Source organism: Mirounga angustirostris, unplaced genomic scaffold, assembly GCF_029215605.1.
Source record: "Mirounga angustirostris isolate CCGP_5_RB_7025 unplaced genomic scaffold, mMirAng1.0.hap1 SCAF_14, whole genome shotgun sequence".
In the NCBI taxonomy this organism is placed as follows: Eukaryota; Metazoa; Chordata; class Mammalia; order Carnivora; family Phocidae; genus Mirounga; species Mirounga angustirostris.
Genome location: NW_026991722.1, coordinates 74,888,456 through 74,914,471, shown reverse-complemented (window position 1 = coordinate 74,914,471; position 26,016 = coordinate 74,888,456). Strand labels below are relative to the sequence as shown.

General features: G+C 42.4%; 2 protein-coding genes across 2 annotated transcripts; one reads left to right on the top strand and one right to left on the bottom strand.

Moving 5' to 3' along the window:
* Positions 1 to 598: 598 nt before the first annotated feature.
* On the bottom strand, positions 599 to 9,359 carry FAM216A (family with sequence similarity 216 member A). The gene is made up of 7 exons (XM_045887682.3): positions 8,920 to 9,359; positions 7,154 to 7,194; positions 4,253 to 4,374; positions 3,026 to 3,155; positions 2,763 to 2,946; positions 2,133 to 2,215; positions 599 to 979 (listed from the first exon to the last, which is right to left on the bottom strand). Exons 1-7 carry the CDS (start codon positions 9,009 to 9,011, stop codon positions 867 to 869), a joined length of 765 nt encoding a protein of 254 aa, XP_045743638.1. The 5' UTR covers positions 9,012 to 9,359; the 3' UTR covers positions 599 to 866.
* Positions 9,360 to 9,609: 250 nt separating this feature from the next.
* Positions 9,610 to 25,359, top strand: GPN3 (GPN-loop GTPase 3). The gene is made up of 8 exons (XM_045887679.3): positions 9,610 to 9,829; positions 12,807 to 12,915; positions 18,269 to 18,436; positions 19,501 to 19,625; positions 20,717 to 20,832; positions 20,959 to 21,055; positions 21,568 to 21,696; positions 22,253 to 25,359. Exons 1-8 carry the CDS (start codon positions 9,782 to 9,784, stop codon positions 22,313 to 22,315), a joined length of 855 nt encoding a protein of 284 aa, XP_045743635.1. The 5' UTR covers positions 9,610 to 9,781; the 3' UTR covers positions 22,316 to 25,359.
* Positions 25,360 to 26,016: the final 657 nt, after the last annotated feature.

The following is a 26,016-nucleotide window of genomic DNA, read 5'->3' as shown; positions in this document are numbered from 1 at the left end:
TCATTAAGTGTCTGCCTTCGGCTCAGATCTTGGACCGAGCCCTGCATCGGGCTCCTTGCTCAGTGAGGAGTCTGCTTCTCCCCTGCCTGTCGCTCCCCCTGCTTGTGCTTGCTCTCTCTCACTGTTTCTGTATCAAGTAAAATCTTTAAAAATATATATATATATACACTATATTGACATTAGCAATAATTCCTCAAACTGTTGCTTTAAATTGCCCTATTCCTATATTTCAAGTTTTAATTTGTGTGTGTGTGTGTTTTTTGAAAGGAAGCACAGTAGAATGAATACATAATGTAAAGAATCTTCTCGGTACAATTACTCCCAACTTACTCTAGTTTGAGAGTCCAAGTGTTTGGCAATTTTCATAAAATAGGGCAAATTGATACTTCCATTTTTAAGTTGTATTCAAGCAGTAAATATTTATTAAACACCTTTTTTGCAAGTCTCTATAAATGCTATTCTGTATCAGTCTATTTTGGAGCTTTCCTTAGCCCAATCAAGAAAATACTTGTACGGGATTCTCATGTTTTTGTCTTAGGACTTACTGTAAGGTGAAAAGGAATTATACAGTTTATTTGACAGATTTAAAGAAAAACAATTTTAAGCGACAAGAAAATTTTTAATTGTATCTAGCTAGAAATACAAGCATATATTACACATAACTCTTATTACACACATATCATTAGTACGTGGAACTACATCAAACCAATTAATTACACTGTTGTAAACGTTTCTGAACAAACTAAAATTACTTAATGACTTCATGGTGAATAACAATACTATCCTAAATGTATAAAGAGGACACAATTCACAACCACTCCCCCCCTTTTGGCACCTCATCAATTCACAAAACAAGGCTGTCAAGTTCACATCAGATGTTCTCCTTGTTCTTCAATTGACATCGATTGCATACACTTATTTAGTAAATCTTCTTCCTTTTTTTCTTCATTCATGTATGATTCAGAATCATTTGTAGAAACTGAAAGAAAAATAAGAGTTTATAATGTCTGTTTTGGAAATAAAGGTGTATTTCGTCCTGAAAATTGAGATTTGTATATAAAAACAACCTTCAAAATGACCTACCTTAGTAATAAGGCTTTCACAAAAACAAATCGCCCCAATTTTCAAAACTTAACCTTCCCCCTTCCCCCAAGTCTCTTACTTTTTAAAATAAGATACCCAGTAAGTACTGTATTCAAGCCAAGTTATCGTATAGCAAATTTTCTGTTACTAAGTCCTATTTTGTCTTTGCTCGTCAAAATCTTTTGGTTACGGGAAGGTCATAGCTTCAGCATTCTCCTCTCCTTAAGCATTAAGTTCCTACTCCTCTCTCTTCTCTCAGGGACCACAGGGACTTTCCCCCTACCTGGGGTTCCTCCAGCTATTATCTTTGGACCCAGACTTACTTTCTCCCCTGCCATTTCCCTCATTTCTTGGACTGTCACACAGCAATGGGATAGGAGTTCAGAAGGCCTAACTTCCCTACTTCCTATCTACTTCCCTACTCATTGTAGGAACAACTACAAAACTGTTCTAACTTCCACTTAATCCTTTCCACTTTATCAATTCTGAGGAATACTTCTGAGCATTCTTTCTTCCCCTTTTGCCCTTTTCATTTTGTAGTATTCTGCACTTGTAGGATCCTTTATGCTGATACTTACCAACTCTGGATTTATCGGAGTTGCTCCGCAAAATTTTGATACCACTGGGTTGGCTTGCTTCCACTGGTTTGTTGAATATTAAACAAAATTATAGAGGTGATACAGCCCTTCGTAAACTATGATGCCATACAAAATATGTGGTCCATCCAAAAATGGCACTATCTCATAAAAGTGCTATGGCTTGAAAAAGTCATGTTTGTGGCTCTGGGTTCTAACAAATTCATTCTGTTAAGTCTCTGACCTTGATATTATAAATACCTTTGTTTAGAAGTACCTTGAATCTTACTCCCCTGAGCAGTATGTTCTTTTAAGTGAAAGCAGAAACTGTATTTCATACTCATTTGGAGAATTAAAAGCAAATCACATTCTACATTTTTAATGTCTTCTGTAATAGAAATGAAATTATTGGGTTTAATATTTTTTTAAGCATAAGAGCTTTCAAAATGCATATTTTTAAAATTCCACATTTACCTGATTGCATGAACAGTTTGCCTGGTTTTCTAAAAATCTTCAGTGACTTACATCTTGTTTTAGATGCATATCCAGTTTTTAAACTATAAAAAAGAGAAGCATCTTAATTGGAACCAGCAAAATCAACAGCTGTCTAATGCATGTGGAAGACCATATAAATTCTTTTTATTAAGCCGCCAGCTTCACCCAAAAGACTCTTGCAGTCTCCTTTGACTTACTAACCCTGAAACGCAAAGCTAACTACTGTAGTGCAGGTTGAATAATCAGGCTGCTGCTTCTCTTTTTTTATTTCCTTTTTTTGTTTACAGTATTCTGTGCAGAAGCAACCATATGCTCCTTTTGGAAGTGTTTGTATTATTTTAAATTTGAGTGGGAATTACTGAAAAGGGCAGTCTTGCAGATCTCTAGCTGATCAAGAAATTTTTACAGTTCCACAAAATGTGTTCTAAAAGGAGTGGCATATCCCAGTCAGATCAGTAAAGAGACTGTAAGATCCTTTTGTGCTTTTTGTCTAACATATTCTGAATTTAGCCAAATGAACTTATTAGGAAACAAGCTTTAATCTCAGTTAGCAGTCGTTCAAATAAAATTGGGCTATATTTTCCTCCTTTTAAACCATAAGAAACAGACCCTTCTTTGTTTCTCACTCGTCGCCAAAGGGAATGCTGTAGGATCATTTCAGGCGCGGGTGCAACTGCCATATTAGGAGGCCCCGAGTCCACTCTCTCCAGCTGGTGTCGCCATGTGGTGCAGGGGTAATGCTGCTTCTGGGAGGAACGAGAACTGAGGCGGCTCCTGTGATGAGTGAGGAAACCTGTCATACAGATCACCTCTGTTAGAAGACTCTCTGGTTTCTTGGAAGAACTAGTGCGAAACTAACGAGGTGCACCTGCCTGGCTTTTGGGAGCTGTGCTGGATCACATGCATGTACTGCCTCCTCATTAACGCCCGCAGATAGTTCGCATTATAGATCTTAGCAATGCTGCACAGATAACGCTTCTGGCCTGTGGTGAGGTCTGGATGCTAAAAGACAAACGATTTATAGGCACTGTAGAACAAGAGGTTGGCAATATTCCTTATCTGAAGGGATGAATGTTCAGGAGAGCTGACCATCTGTACATTTTGCTTATTCAAATTCAACTATGCTAATCTGGCCCAAAAAAGAAAGAAATGGCCATTTAAACAGCACAAGTGACTGCCTGCCATTTCCACTCAAGTGATTCAGATGCCTCTGAGGGGTGAGAACCACTACCCTAGAAGAGTAAGGAGAGTAGGGATATGCTGTTCTGTGAGTCTTAGTTCCTGTGTGCCTCTCAGTGAGTGTAGGCATCTTACCTTCTAAATACAATTTTTGAGGTATCCCGTGGTATCTAAAAGGAACTCAGCTATTCTACTTAGTCTTAACTAAAGAAACAGTCTTTTCTAGCACCAGAAGAATAACTGTGTTGAACAGACTGAGGAGTAGTCTATTGGTCTTTGGTAAAAGTAATTTTAACTAAGATTTTCACTTGCTGATTTTAGAAAGTAACACTTAAAATGCAAGACTCCCCTGTAGATGTATGTGTGTATACACACACAGGATTTACTGAATGAATAGGTAAATCCAGAGAAAATTCAAAATGTTGGGTCAGAAAAATTGACCAATTTGCACAGACTATTGTAACCTTCATTTGCATTGCTCTCACAGGGATACTTCTGGCAGTTATGACCTTTAATGGGTAACAGAGGTTCAACAGTTGTAAAATGCTGACTGCCATTTTCTTTACTTGCTTGCTTCTAATTTTACAGACCTTCAGTGGAAGCTATGAGTTTGGGTTTCCATCTCTAGAATGTTAACTTTCCTTAGGGGAGCTGAGCTTTCTGAGTAAAGGTACATTAGACCCCAAGTATCATAAAGCCCTGAAAGAAATGATATGGATATGATAAGGAATCTATAATGATAAAAAGCCTTGTATTCATTTCATGAGTTTACTCAGCGGGTATTTATGGACTAGACAATAGGCTGAGTGTACCTTGTCTTTTGAAGTGCCTTACCCTCTAAGTAGCTTATCTTCAATAAAAAGTTCAGCTCTGAATACACAGAATTTGGTATTTAAACAAAGTACTGGTACTTAGTATACCTTTAGAAAGGACGCATCGGTCATTGATTTAGGGATGTGAATTGCTTGAATTTGAGGAGTTTTCCACAACTCTTGCAGCTTGGCTATGTGTGTGTTCACTTTGTGTCCGTCTTTGATTCTGTCTGTAGGCAAGGACATTATGTGAATTTCATGAGCAAACATCAGCTCAACAAATTGATTATTAATATCTATACATTTACATGTGTCTGTCATTATCCTGGAGTAGTAGTATGAGTCATTCTGTTAAATTTGAAGAGACTGTATATGGCCATTTGGTTTTAGAGCATACAAAACTCTAAGATATTTGTAAACATTTACTATATATATATATATATATCTCATTATATATAGACTATATTATTTTGAACTTAGCTGAGATGCAAACTGTTGACAGTAGCTTATTTTTGTTAGCTTACTGTATGTCAGACCATATTAAACAGGAATATACATGCAGAACTTGCACTGTAAAGATTTATAACAATATTTTATCATTCATTTGACTTTAGCATATAGTATTAAACTCAAGATAGAATAACACAAATTTTATATCTTTAGTGAGGCAGTGTTAAAAGGAAGGGCTTTGCAGAATTTTACTAAAACTTATTTTTATACAATTTCAACGGATGTGGATAGATTAAAAGAACAGTTGTTTAATAAAAATAAAAGTTGAGACATATCTAGAAGAATGAAACTAGTTTTCAGTTTCAGACATTTTGAAACCAGTAACTTAATTTAGGGTATAAACTTCAGTAGCACTTTGGGGAAAAACAGTATCTGGGAAAATTTCACTAGTAAATAACTCTTTGTAACCCTCCCCTTCTTCCCACACACTCACTCCCTCCAGACAACTTTCAGTCACTACAGTTAGTATCAGTGTAAATCAGTTTGCATTTTCTTGAGTTTGATTTAAATGGAAACATACAGTATATATTCTGTTTGTGTCTGGCTTCTTTCCCTCAACATATTTATACTGAAATCCATCAGTGTGTGATGTGTAACAATAGTTCATTCCTTTTTATTGTTGGGTTATATTCCAACAGATCACAATTTGATTATCCATCCACCTGTTCATGGACATCTGGATTGTTTCCAGTTTTAGGCTAGTATAAATAAAGCTGGCAGAACAGATTTTCAAGTTAAAAGTTTGTATTTCGAAGTTAAATTAAATAAACACAATTTTGTTTCAATACTGACAACAAAGGCCACTATAATTTTACATATTAAACTTTAGTTATTTATTTCTTCACGATTTTGACAAATTGGAGAGTTAATTCAGATAAGTAAGGGTTATATTTGCTTTACTGAAGGACTAACTAGTTTGCCAACAAGGGGAAAATCATCTGGAAATTGTTATTATGACCTTTAAAATATAATTTGGAATCTATAATAATAAAAGTTTATTTTTTTAAAAATCCTTTTTCAAGGGCGCCTGGGTGGCTCAGATGGTTAAGCGTCTGCCTTCGGCTCAGGTCATGATCCCGGAGTCCTGGGATCGAGTCCCGCATCGGGCTCCCCGCTCTGCGGGAAGTCTGCTTCTCCCTCTGCCTCTCTCTCTCATGAATAAGTAAATAAAATCTTTAAAAAAAAAAAAAAAAATCCTTTTTCAAGTCATAAATGTGGACTAATTAGCTAAGAATATATCTTTTGTGTCCCTGCTAATCAATATTTCTGAGATGTGTATTATAGCCTGGACTAAAATTTAACTTCTCAAAAGCTTGATAACATTTCTTTACAGAAAATGAAACATTTATAAATATTAGTTAGGGGCTCCTGGGTGGCTCAGTCAGTTAAGCAGCTGACTCTTGATTTAGGGTCCAGTCACGATCTCAGGGTCTTGAGATCAAGCCCTGCATCCAGCTCCACGCTCAGCAGGAAGCCTGCTTGAGATTCTCTCTCCCTCTGCCTTCCCCCTCTCAAATAAATAAACCTTTTTAAAAAATAATAGTTAAACTCAAAGAGAAACACCCAACTGAAAAATGGGCAAAGGACTTGAATAGACTTTGGATGTCTCCAAGGAAGATATACAAATGGCCAATAAGCACCTGAAAAGATGCTCACTATCACTACTCGTTAGGGAGATATAAAAATAACAGTGAAGTACCATTTTATACTCATAAGGATAACTATCATTTTAAAAAATGACAACAAATGTTAGCTAGCATGTGGAAAAACTCAGACCATGTGCATTGCTGGTGAAAATGTAAAATGGTGCAGCCCCTGTGGAAACAGTGTGGTGGTTCTTCAAAAAATTAAACAGAATAATCACCATATGATCCAGCAATTCCATTTAAAAACCATATTATTTGTATGTATATATGCATTTTTATGTATGTATATACACATAGATATGTGTTTGTGTGTTTTTCTCAGGTAACTGTAAGGACTATATATTTTCCAAGGAAAAGTATGAATCCAGGTTTATATATCATTGAATTGAAATTGCTCCCCCCCCCAAAAAATGAGACACCTTTGGGGGTTTGTCTTACTCTCTTAATTCCAGCAGCTTTATCCTTTATTTCAAGTGAGAGGAAAAATAGCAGCATTGAAGTTGTTCAAGTTAGAATTTTTCCCTTCAATTTATTAAGTTGTTCAAGTTAGAATTTTTCCCTTCAATTTATAAACCCCAGGCCATACTCTTTGCTTTTCAAACATCAGTTATAACACAGTTCTTTTCAGATTCATTGCTATTTTGAAGTACTCTTTTTAAAATGCTTGATGTGAAATATCCTAACAAGAGAAAAAGAACCTGCTGGATTGTTCTTTGAAAATCTTAAAAGACTAAGTTCACCAGGATGCTAATAGTCTATTTTTAAAAAGCCTCTGTGTTTGTAGTTACAGCAAAATTAGCATCTCTGAACCATGTCATTTATAAGTATTATCTGCTTTATATGCTCTACTTACCAATACCTTTGGAATTCTGATAATAAGAATGTCCAGCTGATCTGTTGGGGGGGAAAAGGATTTAAATAATATGTAATAACTGACAGCTTTACAAGCATTAAAGAAAGTATTTTAAATGAAAAAGAGACAGTATTGTATATGCTTTTTACTTTTCATGTTTCCATCAGATGGAATATCTTGCAAATTTTCTTCTGTAATCCTGGTGATATCCTAATGGCTCCAGGCTTCTTCCAAGTGAGTTATCTGAGGTTTTTACCGTACTAGAAAGGATTTACCTTAAGCCAGATTTGGTCTTACTTTTAAGGCCTCTTAATCTAATTCCTACACTGAGCTCAATAAAGTAGTTTGGGCTTCTGTGTTATCTGTGGTATTTCCTTGCTCTCTTTATTTTTAATAAAGTAACTTGATATGGAAAAGACTATCTTGTTCTTTACTGTATGTAATTAAGGTATACTGGAACTGATAAATTGGTCTGGAATGTTTATTTTTGTACACGTTCTTTTTTCTTCTTTCAAATTAAGACAAAACAGGCTTCCTTCCTGCTTCCTTCAATTTATTCAGTGACCAAGTGTTCATTGATCTCCTGATATATTAGGATCCAGCACTTAGTCAAGCACTATAATGAACAGAAAAGACAAGACCCCATCTTTAACAGTCTTCCAGGGGCACCTGGGTGGCTCAGTTGGTTAAGCGGCTGACTCTTGATTTGGGCTCAGGTCATAATCTCGGGGTCCTCACTCAGTGGGGAGTCTGCTTGAGGATTCTCTCTCTCCCTCTGCCCCCCCCTACCGTGCACATCTGCACTCTCTCTCTCAAATAAGTAAATCTTTTTAAGAAAGTCTTCGATCGGGGCGCCTGGGTGGCTCAGTTGGTTGAGCGACTGCCTTCGGCTCAGGTCATGATCCTGGAGTCCCGGGATCGAGTCCCGCATCGGGCTCCCTGCTCGGCGGGGAGTCTGCTTCTCCCTCTGACCCTCCTCCCTCTCATGCTCTCTGTCTCTCATTCTCTCTCTCTCAAATAAATAAAATCTTAAAAAAAAAAAAGTCTTCGATCCACTATATATATATAAATAATGGTCATGGGTGCAGCAGGAGCCATGACTGTGTGCTTTTGGAGAGGAACACCCCGCAGCTCTCACTTTTAGGGAAGAACTGATGATGGAAGGGATGAGAAGGTACTGAAGACTAATTGTCTTCAGCATCCGGGAAATAACAGTAAGAAACCTGCTCAAAATAAAATGGATTTATGAAGAAAAACTTCAGTGGGAAGAAAATGTCAAGATCAAGATGCCTCTAATATTCATAATTATCTGTCACATCGGCATTATGAATTCCTTGGACATAAAGGTGGCTAATGTCGCACACACGGAACTGATTTATTGACTTGGAAGCCCTCCGTTGAACCTCTGTTTCTGCTGGGCCCCCCAACCCCCTCTTTTTGTAGAGATCCTGTGGGAGACTGCATATTTTCCAGCAGGTTTCGCAGCGCCCCCTCGGGGCAGAAAAATGCACCCAGGCAATTGTCGCAGTCCCCGCGTTTAGTCATTGCACCAACACTCAACCTTACCTCACAAGCCCTCCCCCTAAACAGTGAGTCGGCTTCCATCTGTCCCACCCCGGCCGCAACAAAGGTTCTCCCCTCCTCTCACTCACTCCACCGGGGACCAGTCCATTGGAGCAGCCAGCTCCCACCCCCCCCTCCACAGGGGATCCCGACCCGGGGCCGGTCGTCGTCCTCCCCAACCCCTCAGGGCCCCTCAGCCTCACCCGCCGCCGCCACCCTCGGTCCCGGCTACTGCGGGAGGCTCTGCGGAAGAGCTGCATTCTGTCCAGCCGGACCCCGGACCCTGGCGGGGCATCTCCTCCCCGGTGCCCGGACCTCGAGCAGCGTGCGGAAGCAGCCTTCCCCTCTCCCCTCCCCCGCCAGCACGCGTGCGTCAGGCCGGGCGATACTGGGGGTGAAGAGGCGGACGCCGTATTCTAGCCCCCTCCGATGTGCTCCGGACACTGCCCGAATAGCTTCGGGAGAGCGGGGAGGGCAGATGCACGACGCTGGAGTTAAGTTGGGGGAGGGGCAGGAGTTCTTTAGTTGATTGCGCGCTTGCACGGTTTGTGGAAGGGAGCAGTCGCGGAAGGAAATATACATGCCCTCTAAAACAGGAGGTGCCTTCCGGACCCTTAGTATTCCAGACCCTCTACAATGTGCAGATCTTGACTGTCACCATATAGGTAAACATCAGTACGCTAACCAAGGACCACAGTCCCCGGCGCAGGGATGCACTGTTAGCCGTTATCACCAAGGCAACCAGGCGTCTCTAGTGTCCCAACCGCCGATTTCCGCCAACTACTTCTGCACACACGCAAACTGCCCACCCGCACCCCTCCCCGCCTTAATCGCCCCCCGCCCCCAGCTGAAGTTTCCTGAGAACGCGTTTCACACGAGATTTGACCTGCGGGACGCTCCGTAGTCAAGGATGCACGGGAACAGAAGGCACAAAGTGACTTTGGGTTGCGATTGGTTCGCACGTGGTGTTCCCGGAACTCAGCGAGCGCCGCGCGAAGGCTGAAGGGAGCGGGGCGGTCGGACTCTGTCGTGCGGCGGGCGGCACCGGCTACCGGGAGCGCCGACATGCCTCGGTATGCGCAGCTGGTCATGGGCCCGGCAGGCAGCGGGAAGGTGAGGATTTGGCGGGAGAAGAAGAGAAAGGTCGGAGCTCGTGGGAGGCAGGGAGGTTCTAGTCCTGACCGAGGGACCAGCGGGTGCGTACACTGGGGACCCCTGGGCAGCGCGCTTCTGCTGCCTGGGCTTCAGTGCTCGTTGCTGCGGTTTTGAAAGTGAAGTAACCAACGGTGGTGCTAACGTTTATATTATACTTATGCCGCAGATACTGCTTTTAAACGAATTTATTTTCAGAACAACGCTCTGAGATAGGTCCTGTTATTCTCACTTTTGCAGATGGGAATTTTACAGAAAATGAGACACAGAAAGGTTAAGTTCTTTTATAAAAAGATTTTATTTATTTATTTGACACAGAAAGAGAGAGACAGTGCGCACAAGCAGGGGGAGCCGCAGGCAGAGGGAGAAGCAGGCTCCCAGTTGAGCAGGGAGCCCGATGTGGGACTCGATCCCAGGACCCTGGGATCATGACCTGAGCCGAAGGCAGCCGCTTAACCGACTGAGCCACCCAAGCGCCAGAAAGGTTAAGTTCTTTGCCCAGGATCCCACAGCTACTAAGTGACGGCTGGAATTTGAATCCAGTTTTGTGTAATTGCGGAATCTGGCCGGGTCTCGCTCATAGAAAGTTCAAATGAGGTCTTAAATCACTGTTGTCAGAGCTTGAAACATGGACTTCTTGTATATAGAGGCGATTTTAGGAGGTACATAGGCCTAACATTAATGAACATTGAATCATATATTGAGAAAGTTACTCCCTTTTCAATCCTCTTTCAGTTTGCATTGAAGTGAAATTGTCAGTTTAATGCTTTATATCTTTAATACTTCTTTAATTCCCAAGTCTCTTCAGAGATCAGATCTTAGAGCTTTTGACATTTATATTTAGCTAGGACAAAAAGAGCTTTAAGGGTATTTAATTTTATGGTTACCTTCATGTTATAAATATAACTGGTTTTCTATTTACAATAGAGGTATAATTTTTTTCTTGTAAACAAGTATGAGTGGAATGATATGAGAGGCATTCAAATATAGAAATGGGTGAAAGGGGCGCCTGGGTGGCTCAGTCAGTTGAGCGGCTGCCTTCGGCTCAGGTCATGATCCCAAGGTCCTGGGATCAAGCCCCTTGCTTGGCGGAGAGCCTGCTTCTCCCTCTCCTGCTGCCTGCCTGCCGCTCCCCCTGCTTGTGCTCTCTCACTCACTATCTCTCTCTCTGTGTCAAATAAAAAAATTTTTTTAAAAAGCGTCTGCCTTCGGCTCAGGTCATGATCCCAGGGTCCTGGGATTGAGCCCCATGTTGGGCTCCCTGCTCAGCAGGGAGCCTGCTTCTCCCTGTCCCTCTGCCTGCAGCTCTGCCTACTTGTGCTCTCTCTCTTTGTCAAATAAATAAAATCTTAAAAAAAAAAAAAAAAGAAATGAATGAAGGTATTAGTCAAATAACAGGAGTGTGAGAAGCACTGGAGTCTGTGGAGGTGTTGTCTGGCTTCAGTCTTGAACATATTGTTCTAAGGTTTGACCTATTCTGGGTGTAGGAGATCTACATGTGACTGTAATATAGCCCTTGCCTACCCAAAGTCTGTAGTCCATTTGGGAAGACTGATAGATGCCTTGCCAATTAAAATATAGTATGATGCATGGAGCGGGCCTCCTCTTAGGCAGAGAGAATATATGTGAAAAGTCACTGAGCATGATAGAAGTTATTTCTATATTCCAGATGATTTTGTTAGACAAGTACCTTCCTACAAATTCTTGATGCCTACTGTTAGAAGTACTCACTCAGCATGTTCTCTGTGCCAGGCACTGTTCTGGGCCTTGGGAATTGTGTAGTGAACAAAACACACACACACATATGCACACAAATCTCTGTTCTTGTAGAGTTTATATTCCAAACATATTAAGTGAATTAGAAATAATTACCACACATTTATGATGTACCAGTGCTAGTCCCTAGGTGTATAAAACTGAATAAAAGGGCGCCTGGGTGGCTCAGTTGGTTAAGCGACTGCCTTCAGCTCAGGTCATGATCTCAGGGTCCTGGGATTGAGTCCCGCATCGGGCTCCCTGCTCTGCGGGGAGCCTGCTTCTCCCTCTCCCACTCCCCCTGCTTGTGTTCCCTCTCTCGCTGTGTCTCTCTCTGTCAGATAAATAAATAAAATCTTTAAAAAAAAAAAAACTGAATAAAAGACATCCCTGCCTTTAAATAGACAGTGGGTAAATCAGACAAGTACCCTAGAGATTTTAACATAGTGTGTTAAGGACTACATGAGGGATAAGGAATTCTCTAAACCAAAAGTTGCAAACTGATAGTCCACTTCTAGACTATTTATTGACCTCAGTGTGCTCTCATTTTGAAATACTCTTCCCCTGGCTTGGCAAGCACATTCACATCCCTTGGCTCAAACATAACACCCCCCTCCCCAGAAACATCCCTGACTACCCTACTTAAAGCTTTGTTTGGACTATAATCATCTTCGTGGAGACATTGTGTGTTAGGTGCTGCATGGTATGATCAGAAGTCTTCCCTTTAAATTCCATTTGCTGCATGTTAGAGCAGCAAGGAGCCTTAGTGATCGTGGAGGCCATCCAGTTAGAGACAAGAAAACTGGGGGGTGGGGCGCCTGGCTGGTTCATTTGGTGGAACATGCAACTCTTGATCTTGGGGTTAAGTTTGAGACCCATGTTGGGTGTAGAGATTACTTTAAAATCTTAAAAAAAAAAAACAAAAAAAGAAGAGGAAACTGAGGGGCAAAGTAGAGAAGCACTTTGGCTAAAGTTACCGGTGAGTCCCAGCCAGGTCTGGATCAGGTGTCCCGACTCCCAGCCCGGTACCTTTCCTGTTTTCAGTCAGCTTCTTGGTCAGTGAAGGCACAGTTTTGGCCTTAGTGGACACCGATCAAGGGATACAGGGTGTCCTTTTGGGGGTGCAGGAGGTAGCAGTAGACTGCCTGTCGCTCTGACCCCCTCATGCCTTGTGACATTCCAGAGCACCTACTGTGCCACCATGGTCCAGCACTGTGAAGCCCTCAATCGGTCTGTGCAAGTTGTGAACCTCGATCCTGCAGCAGAACACTTCAACTATTCCGTGATGGCTGGTGAGTCCTGAGCAGAGCCTTCCCCCTCCTTCAGGAAAAATAAGGGGGTGGAGAGGCCGTGAGTGCTGGCCGCTTGGCACAGAAGCTGAAAACTTAATTATTACAGTCTGCTCCCCTGTTTCATGGTGAACAGCATGAGGCTGAATGTCATCTGGTGACATCCGCTCATGGTGACATGTGTGACAGTATCCTTTCTTGGTCTTTAGGAATTAAGTGAGTAGATTCCTCCCTCATCACACTTCCCTTCTGTCCCTTTCCATGCTCAGTCCTGCTGTGGTGAATTGGGTTTACTGCAGGTCATAGTATAAGTGAGCAGCTTAACTGTTTTGTTTTTTAAAATTCTTTTAGGGGCACTTTTTGCTCCTCTGTCTCTTAAAAAAAATTGTATTTATTTAATTTTTTTAGAGAGGGGGAGAGGGAGAGAGAGAATCTTAAGCAGCCTCCACGCCCACTGCGGAGCGCAGCTCAGGGCTTGATCTCACAACCGTGAGATCGTGTCCTGAGCCAAAATCAAGAGTTGGACACTTAACCGATTGAGCCACCCCGGCACCCCTCAAATAAAACTCTTCTAATGTAATCATTCAGATGTCTTTGAACACCTACTTTATGCCAGACACCAGGGTTCTAGCAGAGAACAAGGCAGACATTATCCTTGCCTTCATGGACCTTTTAGCAGGGAGATGAGCAAAATGATAAACATTACAGATTGTGATAAGGACTAGCAAATAGGCCGATGAAAAGAATAGCTTGCTTTAGGAAAGGTAGTTGGGAAGAAGTCTCAGGAGGGGAGATTTGGGCCCAGATCCGAAGATAGTAATGTCCTCACCAAGCTGGGGAGAGGCCTTCCAAGATGAGGGAACATCAGGTCAATAAATAGCCTAGAGATAGGAAGAGGTTTGGTATGTTTCAGAAAAAGCAAAGATGTCAATGAGCTGGGGCGTAATGAGTGAAGGAAAGAAGTGGGTACGTGCTAGTAGGACATGAGAAGTTTGGGTTCTGTCCTGTTTTCATAGTCCATTTGAGCTGCTTTAACAAAATACCATAGACGGGGCAGCTTATAAACAACAGAAATGTATTTCTTATGGTTCTGGAGGTTGGAAGCCCAAGATCGGGGTGCCAGCATAGTCGGGTTCTGGTGAAGGTCCTCTTCTAGGTGGCAGACTGCCGACTCCCCACTGTGTCCTCACATGATGGAAGAGGGCAAGGGATCTCTCTGGGGCCTCTTTTATTAGAGCACTAATCCCATTCATGAGGCACCACCCTCATGACCTAATTGCCTCCCAAAGGCCCCACCTCCTAATATTATCACCTTGGGCATTAGGTTTTCAACATAGGAATTTTGAGGGGCCACAGACATTCAATCTGTAGCATCTGTCAGCAGTGGAATGTCATTGGAGGATTTAAAGCAGGGGAGAGGATTGACATCTGATATACATTTTTAAAGATAACTGGCTCTCAGATGAAAAACGGACTCTGGGGGGTCAAGAATAGAAGCAGGGATGAGCAGGATGGCTATTGCGGATGTCTGAGTGGCTTGGACTACTGTGGTCAAGGTGGAGATATAAAGAAGCAGGTGGATTCGTTACCTACTTTGCAAGTAGAATTAGCGGCATTTTGTATACCAGAGCGGTGTAAGAAAGGAAGGAATCATCAAGGGTGACTCTTAGATATCTGACTTGAACTGCTTGAATTGCTGAAGAGAGTGTATGATACCATTTATCGGGAAGGAAGACAAATCTGTTTAGGTTTGGGGCAGTTCTCTTTGCACTCACTAAGCTTGAGACATCTGATATCTAAGAGGCGATGTCAAGGAACCAACTGGATATAATAGTCTGGGACTCAGGGACAAGGTCTGGCTTCAGGGTATAAACTTGCGAGTCAGCAGCATATAAACAGAAGATAAAGTTCCAGGACTGGATGAGATCATTTTGGGAGGAAGTATGGGAGAGAAGAGAACCCAAGACCAAGCCTTGAAGTTGTCTAATCTTCAGAGTTCTCGAGGAGGGGGTAGAGTCAGTGAGGTCGGAGGAAAGCCAGGAAAGTGGAGCATCGCAGAAGCCAGGAGGAGAGACTGAAGAAAACGCTTGTGTGCTTGGTTATATCAGGTATGATAGAAGTTGTGGGAGATGAGGACAGAAATACAGTGGCTGTTAAATGTGGGGACATGGAGATGGAGGTGACTTTGCCTAGCAGTTTCAGGGCAGTGGTTTGAGGAGTGGCCTGAAGGTGATGCAATATCAGCTTCCCTGTGAAAGGAGCAGAGAAGTGGAGTGAGACCTGGGGGTAGGAGGGTCAAGGGAGGTTGCGTTTTAACATTGGAGATGCTAACTATGGAACAGACTTGATTGCTGAGCAGAAAGATCCAGTAGAAAAAGAAAAACTGAAAACGCCAAACAGTGGGAATAACTTCAAGAGCCTGAAAGGGGAGAGGGACCCCACACAGGTGGGGAGTTTTGCCTTCACTAGAAGTGGGGTGCTTTTTTTTTTTTCTTAAAAATTTTATTTTTAAGTAATCTCTATACCCACTGTGGGGCTTGAACTCACAACCCCGAGATCAAGAGTCTCATGCTCCACCGACTGAGCCGCCAGGTGCCCCAGGAGTGGGATGCTGCTGCTTTTGTAACCAAAGGGAAGACAGGGTGGAAGACACCATGTAATACTGGCGGTGGGAATATGAGAAATTCTCTTTTGTTGGCTTCTGATTTCTGTTAATGACATGTGTGCCGTCGGGACATGAGGGTGGCTGGAAGTGAGTGTGAACGGGGTTGGGGAGGCAGGGGTTGAATGAAGAGGAGGAAGTATGAAATAGTCATCTTCCGCAGGGAAAGGGATTGCAGGGACACCTGGGTGGCGCAGTCAGTTAAGCATCCAACGGCTCGATTTTGGGTCAGGTCGTGATCTCGGCCGTGAGATCGAGCCCTGTGTTGGGCTCTGCACCAAGCGTGAGCCTGCAAGATTCTCTATCTCCCTCTCCCTCTGCCCCTCAAAACAACAACAACAACAAAACTTTGCATTTCTTTGGGATCATTTGGTTGCACCCAACAGAAAGCACTGAAGCCAGCTTACGTAAAAGGAGGGTTTTTTTAGAAGGAATCAGGGGATCTCTCACAAAACCCAAGCGCAAGGCTTAATGAGAGACTAGAACCCAAAACAAAAACTAACAAACTGAAACTAGCTTTCTCTCTGTCTCTGCCTTTTTCTCCCTCTTATAGACAGACGAACTTTCTCAGCTTCACAGGGCCCAGCAAGGTGCCACCAACTTCAGGTTCATATCACTTTCTGGTCCAGATGTCTTAATGACCGACTTGTGTCCTTGAGTCATCGTTTTAGAAGGTCCAGTTTCATTGTCCCAACTTGAGTCAGATGTTTACCCCTCGAATAGGGAGAAGAAGTGCATAAGAAGGTATTATCCACATAAACGTGGCTATGAGTGAGGCAGTGCTCTGTGAACAGAGGTTGTAGGTTTGTGCACAAACATAAAAAAACCTATGGGAGAAGGTTATAAATACAGATTTCCAAAATTAGTAGTAGAAGAGAACTGTGCATATACCAAAAATTTTAAGCCCCTGCTGTGGGTGATTTAGCTACATTATCTCATAGAGCCTCCTTCCTTCTACCCCAGGATATAGGATTTGTCCCCCATTTTATAAATAAAGAAAGTAAGGTATGGAGAGGTTAAGTAGCTTCCCTGAGGTCATGTTAAAAAACTGTAATTGGGGGCGCCTGGGTGGCTCAGTCGGTTAAGCGGCTGCCTTCGGCTCAGGTCATGATCCCAGGGTCCTGGGATCGAGCCCCGCATCGGGCTCCCTGCTCCCGGGGAAGCCTGCTTCTACCTCTCCCTCTGCCTGCTTCTCTGCCTGCTTGTGCTCTCTATCTCTCTGTCAAATAAATAAATAAATAAATAAAACAAAAAAAAAACTGCAATTGGGGGATGCCTGGGTGGCTCAATCGGTTAAGCATCTGCCTTCAGCTCAGGTCATGATCCCAGGGTCCTGGGATTGAGTCCCACATTGGGCTCCTTGCTCAGCAGGGAGTCTGCTTCTCCCTCACCCTCTTTCACTCCCCCTGCTTGTGCTCTCTCTCTGACAAATAAAGTCTTAAAAAAAAAAAAACACAGCAATTGGTTTTCTTGGTTTGGTTTTGTTTTAATCATTTTTTTTTTTTTTAAGATTTTATTTATTTATTGGACAGAGAGAGAGAGATATAGCAAGAGCAGGAACACAAGCAGGGGGAGTGGGAGAGGGAGAAGCAGGCTTCCTGCCAAGCAGGGAGCCCGATGTGGGGCTTGATCCCAGGACTCTGGGATCATGACCTGAGCTGATGGCAGACGCTTAACGACTGAGCCACCCAGGCGCACCTGGTTTTAATCATTTTAGAATAGGTAGTATATATTGACGTGGTTTGAAATGGAAAAGGTACAAAAGCGTAAGTATATGGTAGAATGTCTCCCTCCCAGGTTTGTGTCCTGGTAATAGGCTCCCCTCCCTGGAGGCAGCCAATGTTGCCAGTTTCTAGGGTGTCTTTCCACAGAGTCTCTATGGATATAAAATCAAATATATGTATTATATATATGTAGTGAATCTTTGTCTTTTTGTTGTTGTTGCTGTTGTTAACACAAGTGATGGCATTTTTACACAGAGTTCTGCACCTTGCGTTTTTCACTTAAAAGTATACCTGGGATGGGATGGGGTACCCGGGTGGCTCAGTCGGTTAAGCATCCGACTCTTGGTTTCAGCTCAGGTCATGATCTCAGAGTTGTGAGATCGAGTCCTGGATCGGGCTCTGTGCTTAGCACAGAGTCTGCTTGAGGGTTTCTGCCTCTCCCTCTGCTCCTCCCACGTGCACGTGCATGCACGCACTCTTTCTCAATTAATTAGTTAATTAATTTTAAAAAGTATACTTGGGAGATTATATCACATCCATATTTAAAGAGCTTCTCCTTTTAATGGCCATGTAGGATTCCATTGTCTGGCTGTACAGTAATTTAATTGGTTCCCACGGGCGCCTGGGTGGCTCAGTTGGTTAAGCGACTGCCTTCAGCTCAGGTCATGATCCTGGAGTCCCGGGGTCGAGTCCCACATCGGGCTCCCTGCTCAGTGGGGGTCTGCTTCTCCCTCTGACCCTCTTCCCTCTCGTGCTATCTCTCATTCTCTCTCTCTCAAATAAATAAATAAATAAAATCTTTAAAAAAAATAATAATAATTGGTTCCCACGAACACTGCTACAGTGAATAATCATGTACAGAAATAGTTTTACATATGTGAGTTTTTATATAATTATTAACTATCACTAACGAGGATAACAACTTTTGAATGGATGTTTTTATATTCTGGGCCCTGTCTATCTTTTGCAGACATCCGGGAACTGATTGAGGTGGATGATGTCATGGAGGATGACTCTCTGCGGTTTGGTCCCAATGGAGGATTGGTATTTTGCATGGAGTACTTTGCCAATAATTTTGACTGGCTAGAGAACTGTCTTGGCCACGTAGAGGACGACTATATCCTTTTTGACTGTCCAGGTAAGTCAGCAATTTGAATGTGACATTTTCCTTGCAGCTGTGCTAATTCTGTCCCCAGTGAGAGAAAGTGGACTGAGCCTTCATCGCTCTTAACTATACTGCAGTGAAGTACAAAGCTCTTATTTATTGGCTCTAACTCATTCATTGAGTTTACTGAGTGCTTAGTTTGTATGATGGGAATACCATAGAGACCCAGGCAGCCATGGTCTTTGCCTTCGTGGAGCTCACAGTCAAGTGGGAGTACTAGACAGAAGGACCAAAAGCACCTGGATTATCATTTAATATTAATTTGTGACAGGTGCTCCACAGGAGTAGCACAGACCATCACGGAGCAACCAGATTAGGAGGCTTCTGATCAAGTGGTCTGTAAGCTGGGCTGTGGGGTGAAGCTGAGGGAGACCATGGTCCAGGCAGAGGCGCAACGTGTCAGAAGCCTTGAGGCGGGAAGGAGGGAGGTGAGTTTGGGGCACCAAGAAGGGCAGGGTGGCTGGAGTGCTGAAAACCCAGGGAAATGTCATGAGGTGAGGCTGGCAGGGGACAGATAATCACACACAGCTTCTTAAGCCAGGTTGTGGGTTTTAGACTTGAGGCTGACCTAGCTATGATCAGTTGTGGCTCTCACTTTATTTTCCCTTGCTTTTATTTTACTTTATTTTTTATTTTTAGAGAGAGAGTGTGTGTGCGCAAGGATTGGGCGAGGGAGAGGGAGAGAGTCTTCAGCAGGCTCCATTGGAGCCCAGTGTGGGGCTCGATCTCACAACCCTGAGCTCAGGACCTGAGCCGAAATCAAGAGTCAGACACTTAACCGACCGAACCACCCAGGCGCGCCCCCCCCCCCGTTTTTTTGAGAGAGAGAGAATATTTTCCCTTGTTTTTAATTGAACCCACAGAAAAGCACATACATCCTAAGCATACAGCTTGATGAATATTCCCAAAAAACACACACCTTGGTAGCACTCGCTTTTGACTCCCTTTTTAAACCATCTTATAGGAAAATTTTTTTCATGTAGTTTGATGACTACATATTTCCTGTTTGTATTAGTCTTGTCCTGTTCTTCATGTAGGTCAGATTGAGTTGTATACGCACCTGCCCGTGATGAAACAGCTGGTCCAACAGCTGGAACAGTGGGAGTTCCGAGTTTGTGGAGTTTTTCTCGTTGATTCTCAGTTCATGGTGGAGTCGTTCAAGGTTTGAAGATCAATCTTGTCTTTTTTTTTTTTTTTTTTAAGATTTTATTTATTTACTTGAGACAGCGAGAATGAGAGAGAGAGCATGAGATGGGGGAGGGTCAGAGGGAGAAGCAGACTCCCTGATGAGCAGGGAGCCCGATGCGGGACTCGATCCAGGGACTCCAGGATCATGACCTGAGCCGAAGGCAGTCGCTTAACCGACTGAGCCACCCAGGCGCCCCAATCTTGTCGATTTTTTAGTTGTGGGTACAAGCAGATGACTGTCTCCTTTAAGGACTCTGATTTCACACTCTGGACATTTCAGAAACTGTATTCCAGAATAATTTAGTATCCTTTATTATTCAGTTGTTGTAATGACATATTTTTAACTCAAAAATGATGTTATGATATCATATAGATTTGGGGAAACTACTTACCAAGAAAAATGAGGCAGATGCATATTTTATGAGTATTTTTAATTCTCTGAGAGCCTTTTGTCTAGTTTATGAACTATATTTCCCATTAATCACTCTTACGGAATATTCAGTGGGAAAAGAAGTTAAGATACCATCTAAATTGAGATTTGTGATCACTATAAATTTTTTTTTTAGAGTGAGGGGAGAGGCAGAGGGAAAGGGAGAAAGAGAATCTCAAGCCAGCTCCATGCCTAGCACAGAGCCCAATGTGGGGCTCCATCCCACAAGCCTGAGATCATGATGTGAGTTGAAATCAAGAGTTGGGCACTTAACTGACTAAACCACCCAGGTGCCCCTCCCCCCCTTTAAAAGACTTTATTTTTTAGTAATCTCTACACCCAACGTGGGGCTCGAACTTACAACCCAGAGATCAAGAGTCACATGCTCTGCCAAACGAGCCAGTCCGGTGCCCCATGATCACTGTAAATTAAATCTACCTCTTCCCTCCTTATTCTCACCTTTGGAAGCCAAAGGTCAACCATCTGATTAGTGGACTGTCTTTTCTTTAGGATGAGCATTTCTTTTACTTAGGCCAGTTTTGTTCCTGTGAGGAGCAAAATCCTCTCTTTTATGTGGAGACCAGCAAATTTTGTTGGCAACAGTTCCATCTTCCCTTTTCTGTTCCCTCCTTCAGTTTATTTCTGGCATCTTGGCAGCCCTGAGTGCTATGATCTCTCTAGAAATTCCACAAGTTAACATCATGACAAAAATGGATCTGCTGAGCAAGAAAGCTAAAAAGGAAATTGAAAAGTGAGTTTACTTCTTCCATTATCGTCAGATCTTAATTGCAGAGATGTGAGGTTCTGTTAGTCTACAAATCTAGTTTCCTGATTTATTCTTCCTTTTATTCATCAGTCTTCTTTCTCACTTTCGAAGGTTTCTAGACCCAGACATGTATTCTTTATTAGACGATTCTGCAAGTGACTTAAGAAGCAAAAAATTCAAAAAATTGACTAAAGCTATATGTGGACTGGTAAGTTTTTCAAGCTTTTTTAAATGATCTGGTTAGCTGTTTACCCATAGCCAGGCAGTGGCCACCGTTATGGAAAGCACAGTCCAATCGTATTTCCTTGCAAAGGGGAGGCGGGTGGAGGCAGGCTGTGGGCTAGCTGGTCAGTAGTTTAATTTAGAAGTAGTTACTGCTAGGAGCTGATAAGTTAACTGACGTGCCTATTATTCCAAACCATTTGGGGAGTTCAGAACTGTCTGTGCCCTTTTGAAATTTCCGATGGTTGTTGAATTCAGATAAATATCTATGAAACAGTAAGTGTCTAGTTAAGTAATAAGTTAATGAGTGTTCTGGGAGGTCAGAGGCCAGGAAAATCAATGATGATTTGCTTTTGCTCTGTCTCCCTCCTTCCCCATCCTTCCACACACAAATGTTTTTAATCAGAAGTATAACTGGTTATAAACTAAAATGTAAGTTGGAAATTAAGTATTTTGTACAGCTTCAGAATGACCCTTTATGAAATCCCCAACTTGTAGATTGATGACTACAGCATGGTTCGATTTTTGCCTTACGATCAGTCGGATGAAGAAAGCATAAACATTGTGTTACAGCATATTGATTTTGCCATTCAGTATGGAGAAGACTTAGAATTCAAAGAACCAAAGGTAATTTTTGATCATTGGCTTTTGGTAACCATGTTTGCCAGCACTCACTGGCCTCCTGCATAATCCCAGCAACTCCTCAGATTTTGTCTTAGCAGCAGTAGTAACCTAGGTGTGTCGAGGGGCGATGTCTGAAATTGACATCTGTGCTCAACAAGCAGTATCAGTTTCATTCTACCTGATATTGAGGCACTATTACCAAGTTTCTTTGTCCTCAGGGCTTGGAGATATGTACAAAGAGGGGATGAAATCCAGTTGAACTTGGGCCGCCCTCACATTTGTCAGTGGGAAGCCTGATGGTAGTTGTCGTAGGCCACTGTCTCAGCAAATTAGCTGAGGGTCAGCAAGTATAAACTCAAGTAAAAATGCTTCCAATGAGATATAAGTATTTTAATTTACCACATAGCTGGAAAAATTCTATCAATCATACCTTTTGCCGCTGTAAAAGATACAGCTGGGCATTATCTCCTGGTAGACCATTACCTGAAAAATAGGTGAGCACATGCTAGGTCTAACAAGGGAAATGAATATTTTCTGTTTTGTGTTTCCTTTGTGTCAGGAACATGAAGATGACTCTTCTTCTGTGTTTGATGAATATTTTCAAGGACACCAGAAGGAATGAAGAATTTATCAGAGTAACTATATACGTGAAGCACTTGCTACTGAACCAGCAAGACATTCTTCTCTTAGAGGGATGCAATACTAGAAGGCTACCTGTTTTAATGAAAAAAGCAATACTTGGCTCTTTATCAGCAGCATGCCTGAGTCAAATTCTAGTTATTTTGAAATGGCTGATGTTTCAAGTGGAATCTTTTAGTATTTTAACAACATCAATTTAGATTTTAAATGTTGAAATTGACATGAATGCACATAGACTTGTATATAAATGAGCATCAGTGGTACAGTTAGGACCCAGTCTGCCTTTATTTTTACTATTTGATTTTTATTATTTTCGAAGGTTTTTTGGAGAGGCAGGAATTATTGTAACAAAATATACACCTGTGTCCAAAGGAAAAAAATCTGGAAGGACATAGTTAAGACCATTGCTTATCTGTATGTCTGAGTTTTCTTACACTGAAAATGTATCATTTGTGTAATTAAAAAGTGAAAAGTAAATGTTTTAAAATATATATATGTAGGGGCGCCTGGATGGCTCAGTCGTTAAAAGAGTCTGCCTTTGGCTCAGGTCATGATCCCAGGGTCCTGGGATTGAGCCCCCCATTGGGCTCCCTGCTCAGCGGGAAGCCTGCTTCTTCCTCTCCCACTCCCCCTGCTTATGTTCCCTCTCTCACTGTCTCTCTCAGTCAAATAAATAAAATCTTTTTAAAAATAAATAAATAGTAAATAAAAAATATATATGTATATAAATAAAAGAAATAGAAAGATAGCACTAACCTTTCATTACACTCCTGTTTTCCAGTCAGAACTTGAAATACTCAGGGCAAATTTTTGAATGAATAAATTTGCCCAGGTGTCAAAATATAGTCCTTGATTTCTTAAAAATGCAGTTTGTAGATGCTGAGCATTTAAAAATTTACACTTTACTGGAATAATAACAGATGCACACAAAAATGTCAAGGACATAATTTTTTTCTTTTTAATGTGCACATTGGTTGAATTGCTTATTTTCAGTGTTTTTAAGTTCAGTAGCGTTGGGTGTGAAAGCATGCAAAGTGGCTAGTCAGTCAACAGATATTTCTCTAGCATCTACCATGGGCCAGGTCCTGCTAAAACAAAACAGAATCTAACTTAATGAGTTATGCAAGACCTTATGCTAAGAAATATTTTACATAATCTCTTTCATTTAATCCTCAACGGGACCTAGCTTCATTGGCCATTTGGCCCTGGATCGTCCAGCTAATACAGTTTATTTTATTTTATTTATTTATTTTTTTTAAAGATTTTATTTATTTATTTGAGAGAGAGAATGAGACAGAGAGAGAGAGCATGAGAGGGGGGAGGGTCAGAGGTAGAAGCAGGCTCCCTGCCGAGCAGGGAGCCCGATGCGGGACTCGATCCCGGGACTCCAGGATCATGACCCGAGCCGAAGGCAGTCGCTTAACCAACTGAGCCACCCAGGCGCCCCAGCTAATACAGTTTAAGTCCTTATAGGAAACCCACAGCTCAGGTTAAATTTTTAATCATTCTTGGGCTAGATAGCATGAGTACACCTGCAGTGTCCCATTTGATCCGTTTTAACTAAAGACATGCCAAGTGTGAGGAACCATAGCTATCAGTGGTGACTTGTGTCTGAGGGCTTAGGCTAGGGGCAAAAGTCAGGTATTTGCATCATGGTCCATTGGTGTGAGCTGCTGTCATGGGGGCAATCAGGAGAGAACATGAATGGGCATCTTGGGAATGTGCTGTCCTGCTTGGGGGCTCTCCCTGTGGCCCTGAGTACAAATGGGTGAAAACACCCTGATCTCCAAGTATTGCTAATTCTTAGAAATTTTATTGTTATGGAAGAAAGGAAAGGCAACTTCATTTGCCCTCGTTGCTCCTAGAGCTATTCTTCCCTGGTTCAGCTTCTGGAGAGTCTAGTATGTGCCTCTGGGCAGGAAGTGAAGGGCCAGATTGAATTTCCTTCCCCTCTGGACACAGGTTTCAAAGATGCGTATGTCTATTCCAGTCCTCAAGGAATTCATTATCTTGGCAGAGAGCCTGACATGATTCTGTGGAAAAAATTTACTGGTGGGTGCCAGGCACTGGGGATAAAATGGGAGCACTCAGAGCAGACAAGGCCTTATTCTCATGGAGCTGACATACAGGGCCCTTGAGACCATAAGCAAGGAAACCTCGATAAGGAATGGGAAGAAATGAAAACAGTAATGAAATGGAGAATGACTAAGGGACTACTTGGGGCTCATTGTCAAAAGAAGTTTCCTGAGTGGTACTATTTGGCCAGAAACCTGAATGAGAAATCATTTGTGGGAACATAGAGCAGAGTATTCCAGTCTGAGGGACTGGCAGGAGAAATAGCCTGAGGTAGCAATGAACTTGGCTCTTAAGGTGATGTTGGGGAAGATAATCAAGAGGATGTGACCACTGGTTGATCCTTGAACTGGGCCCAGGCAGTGGGAGGTTCTTCACCCCTCCCACCCCTCACAGTGGGAGATGTTCCAAGGACACAGTCTGGAGAGAATAAGGTGTTGAGACCACTGGATGTGACTGAACCCAGTTAAGGCCTCCATATAAACTTAAAAGATTCTGGCAGGTAGGTGGGTGGAGAGATCTACTCTTGCCTCGCCAGAGATAATGTTAGGAGTTAGTTGGACAGTTAGGTAGTCAGGGCCAGGGTTCCCAACAAGAAAATATGGAGTCAGGACAGCTAAAATAAAACAGCACTGACATCCTGTTTGCAGCTTAGGACCACACTGACATTCTGCTTTGCAGCCTTTGCAGAAATGACTTATGCAAAATGTCCTAAAACAAAACAATTAACCACAAAAGCATTTGTCAATATCACAGGCAAGGGGCAAGTAAGACAAACTCCCAGATGTCAGAAAAAAAAAAAAGACCAGCACGTGGACATTAAACCTAATAGGTATACAGACACAAAAGAGCTCATAAAACACCTAAACGTAGAAACTCCGAGAGCAACCCACTTCTGTCCCTCTCCCTCCCCTCTCCGGGAGCTTTGTTCTCTTGCTCAATAAACTTTGCTGCCCACCACTCTTCGTCTGGTCTACCTCTTCATTCTTCAAAGTAGCGTGACCAAGAACTGCAGGCACTAAAGGGACACAAAACCCTTTAACAATAAGCCTCACAAGTAAGTTCCCTCGCTTATTAAAACCACCACCTGTACATCTGGATTCTTCAGTCTGTCCTTAGCCTCTGTGTAGAAGGGCCAGTTTGCGAACTAACACATGAAGTGCTTTCTAGTAATAGGTAAAAAACTCCTGAACTTCTAGGGTGTTCCAGGCATGTGAGTTTTAAGCATTTTACATGTAGTTCATTTCATCCTCATGAAACAATGAGGTAAGTACTATTCTCTCCATTTTCAGGAAACAGGCACAGAGAGGTTAATTAACTTGCCCAGGATTACACTGCTAGTAAATGTTGGAGCTGGGATTCAAACCCAGAGTCCACTTTCTCAGTTTTTACACGCAAAAAACCTGCAGTACAGAGTAATACATAAATCCCTTCTCAGAGAGCTCCCCTTTACCCATTGTAAAATCCAGAACGAACCAGTTGGGTTCATTCACTCATCAAATATTTATTGATGTTTACTACGTATATCACTATTACAGGCGCAGGGGATGCAATATTGTACCAAACGGACAAAATCCCAGCCTTTTTGACGTTCACATGGATGGGGAAACA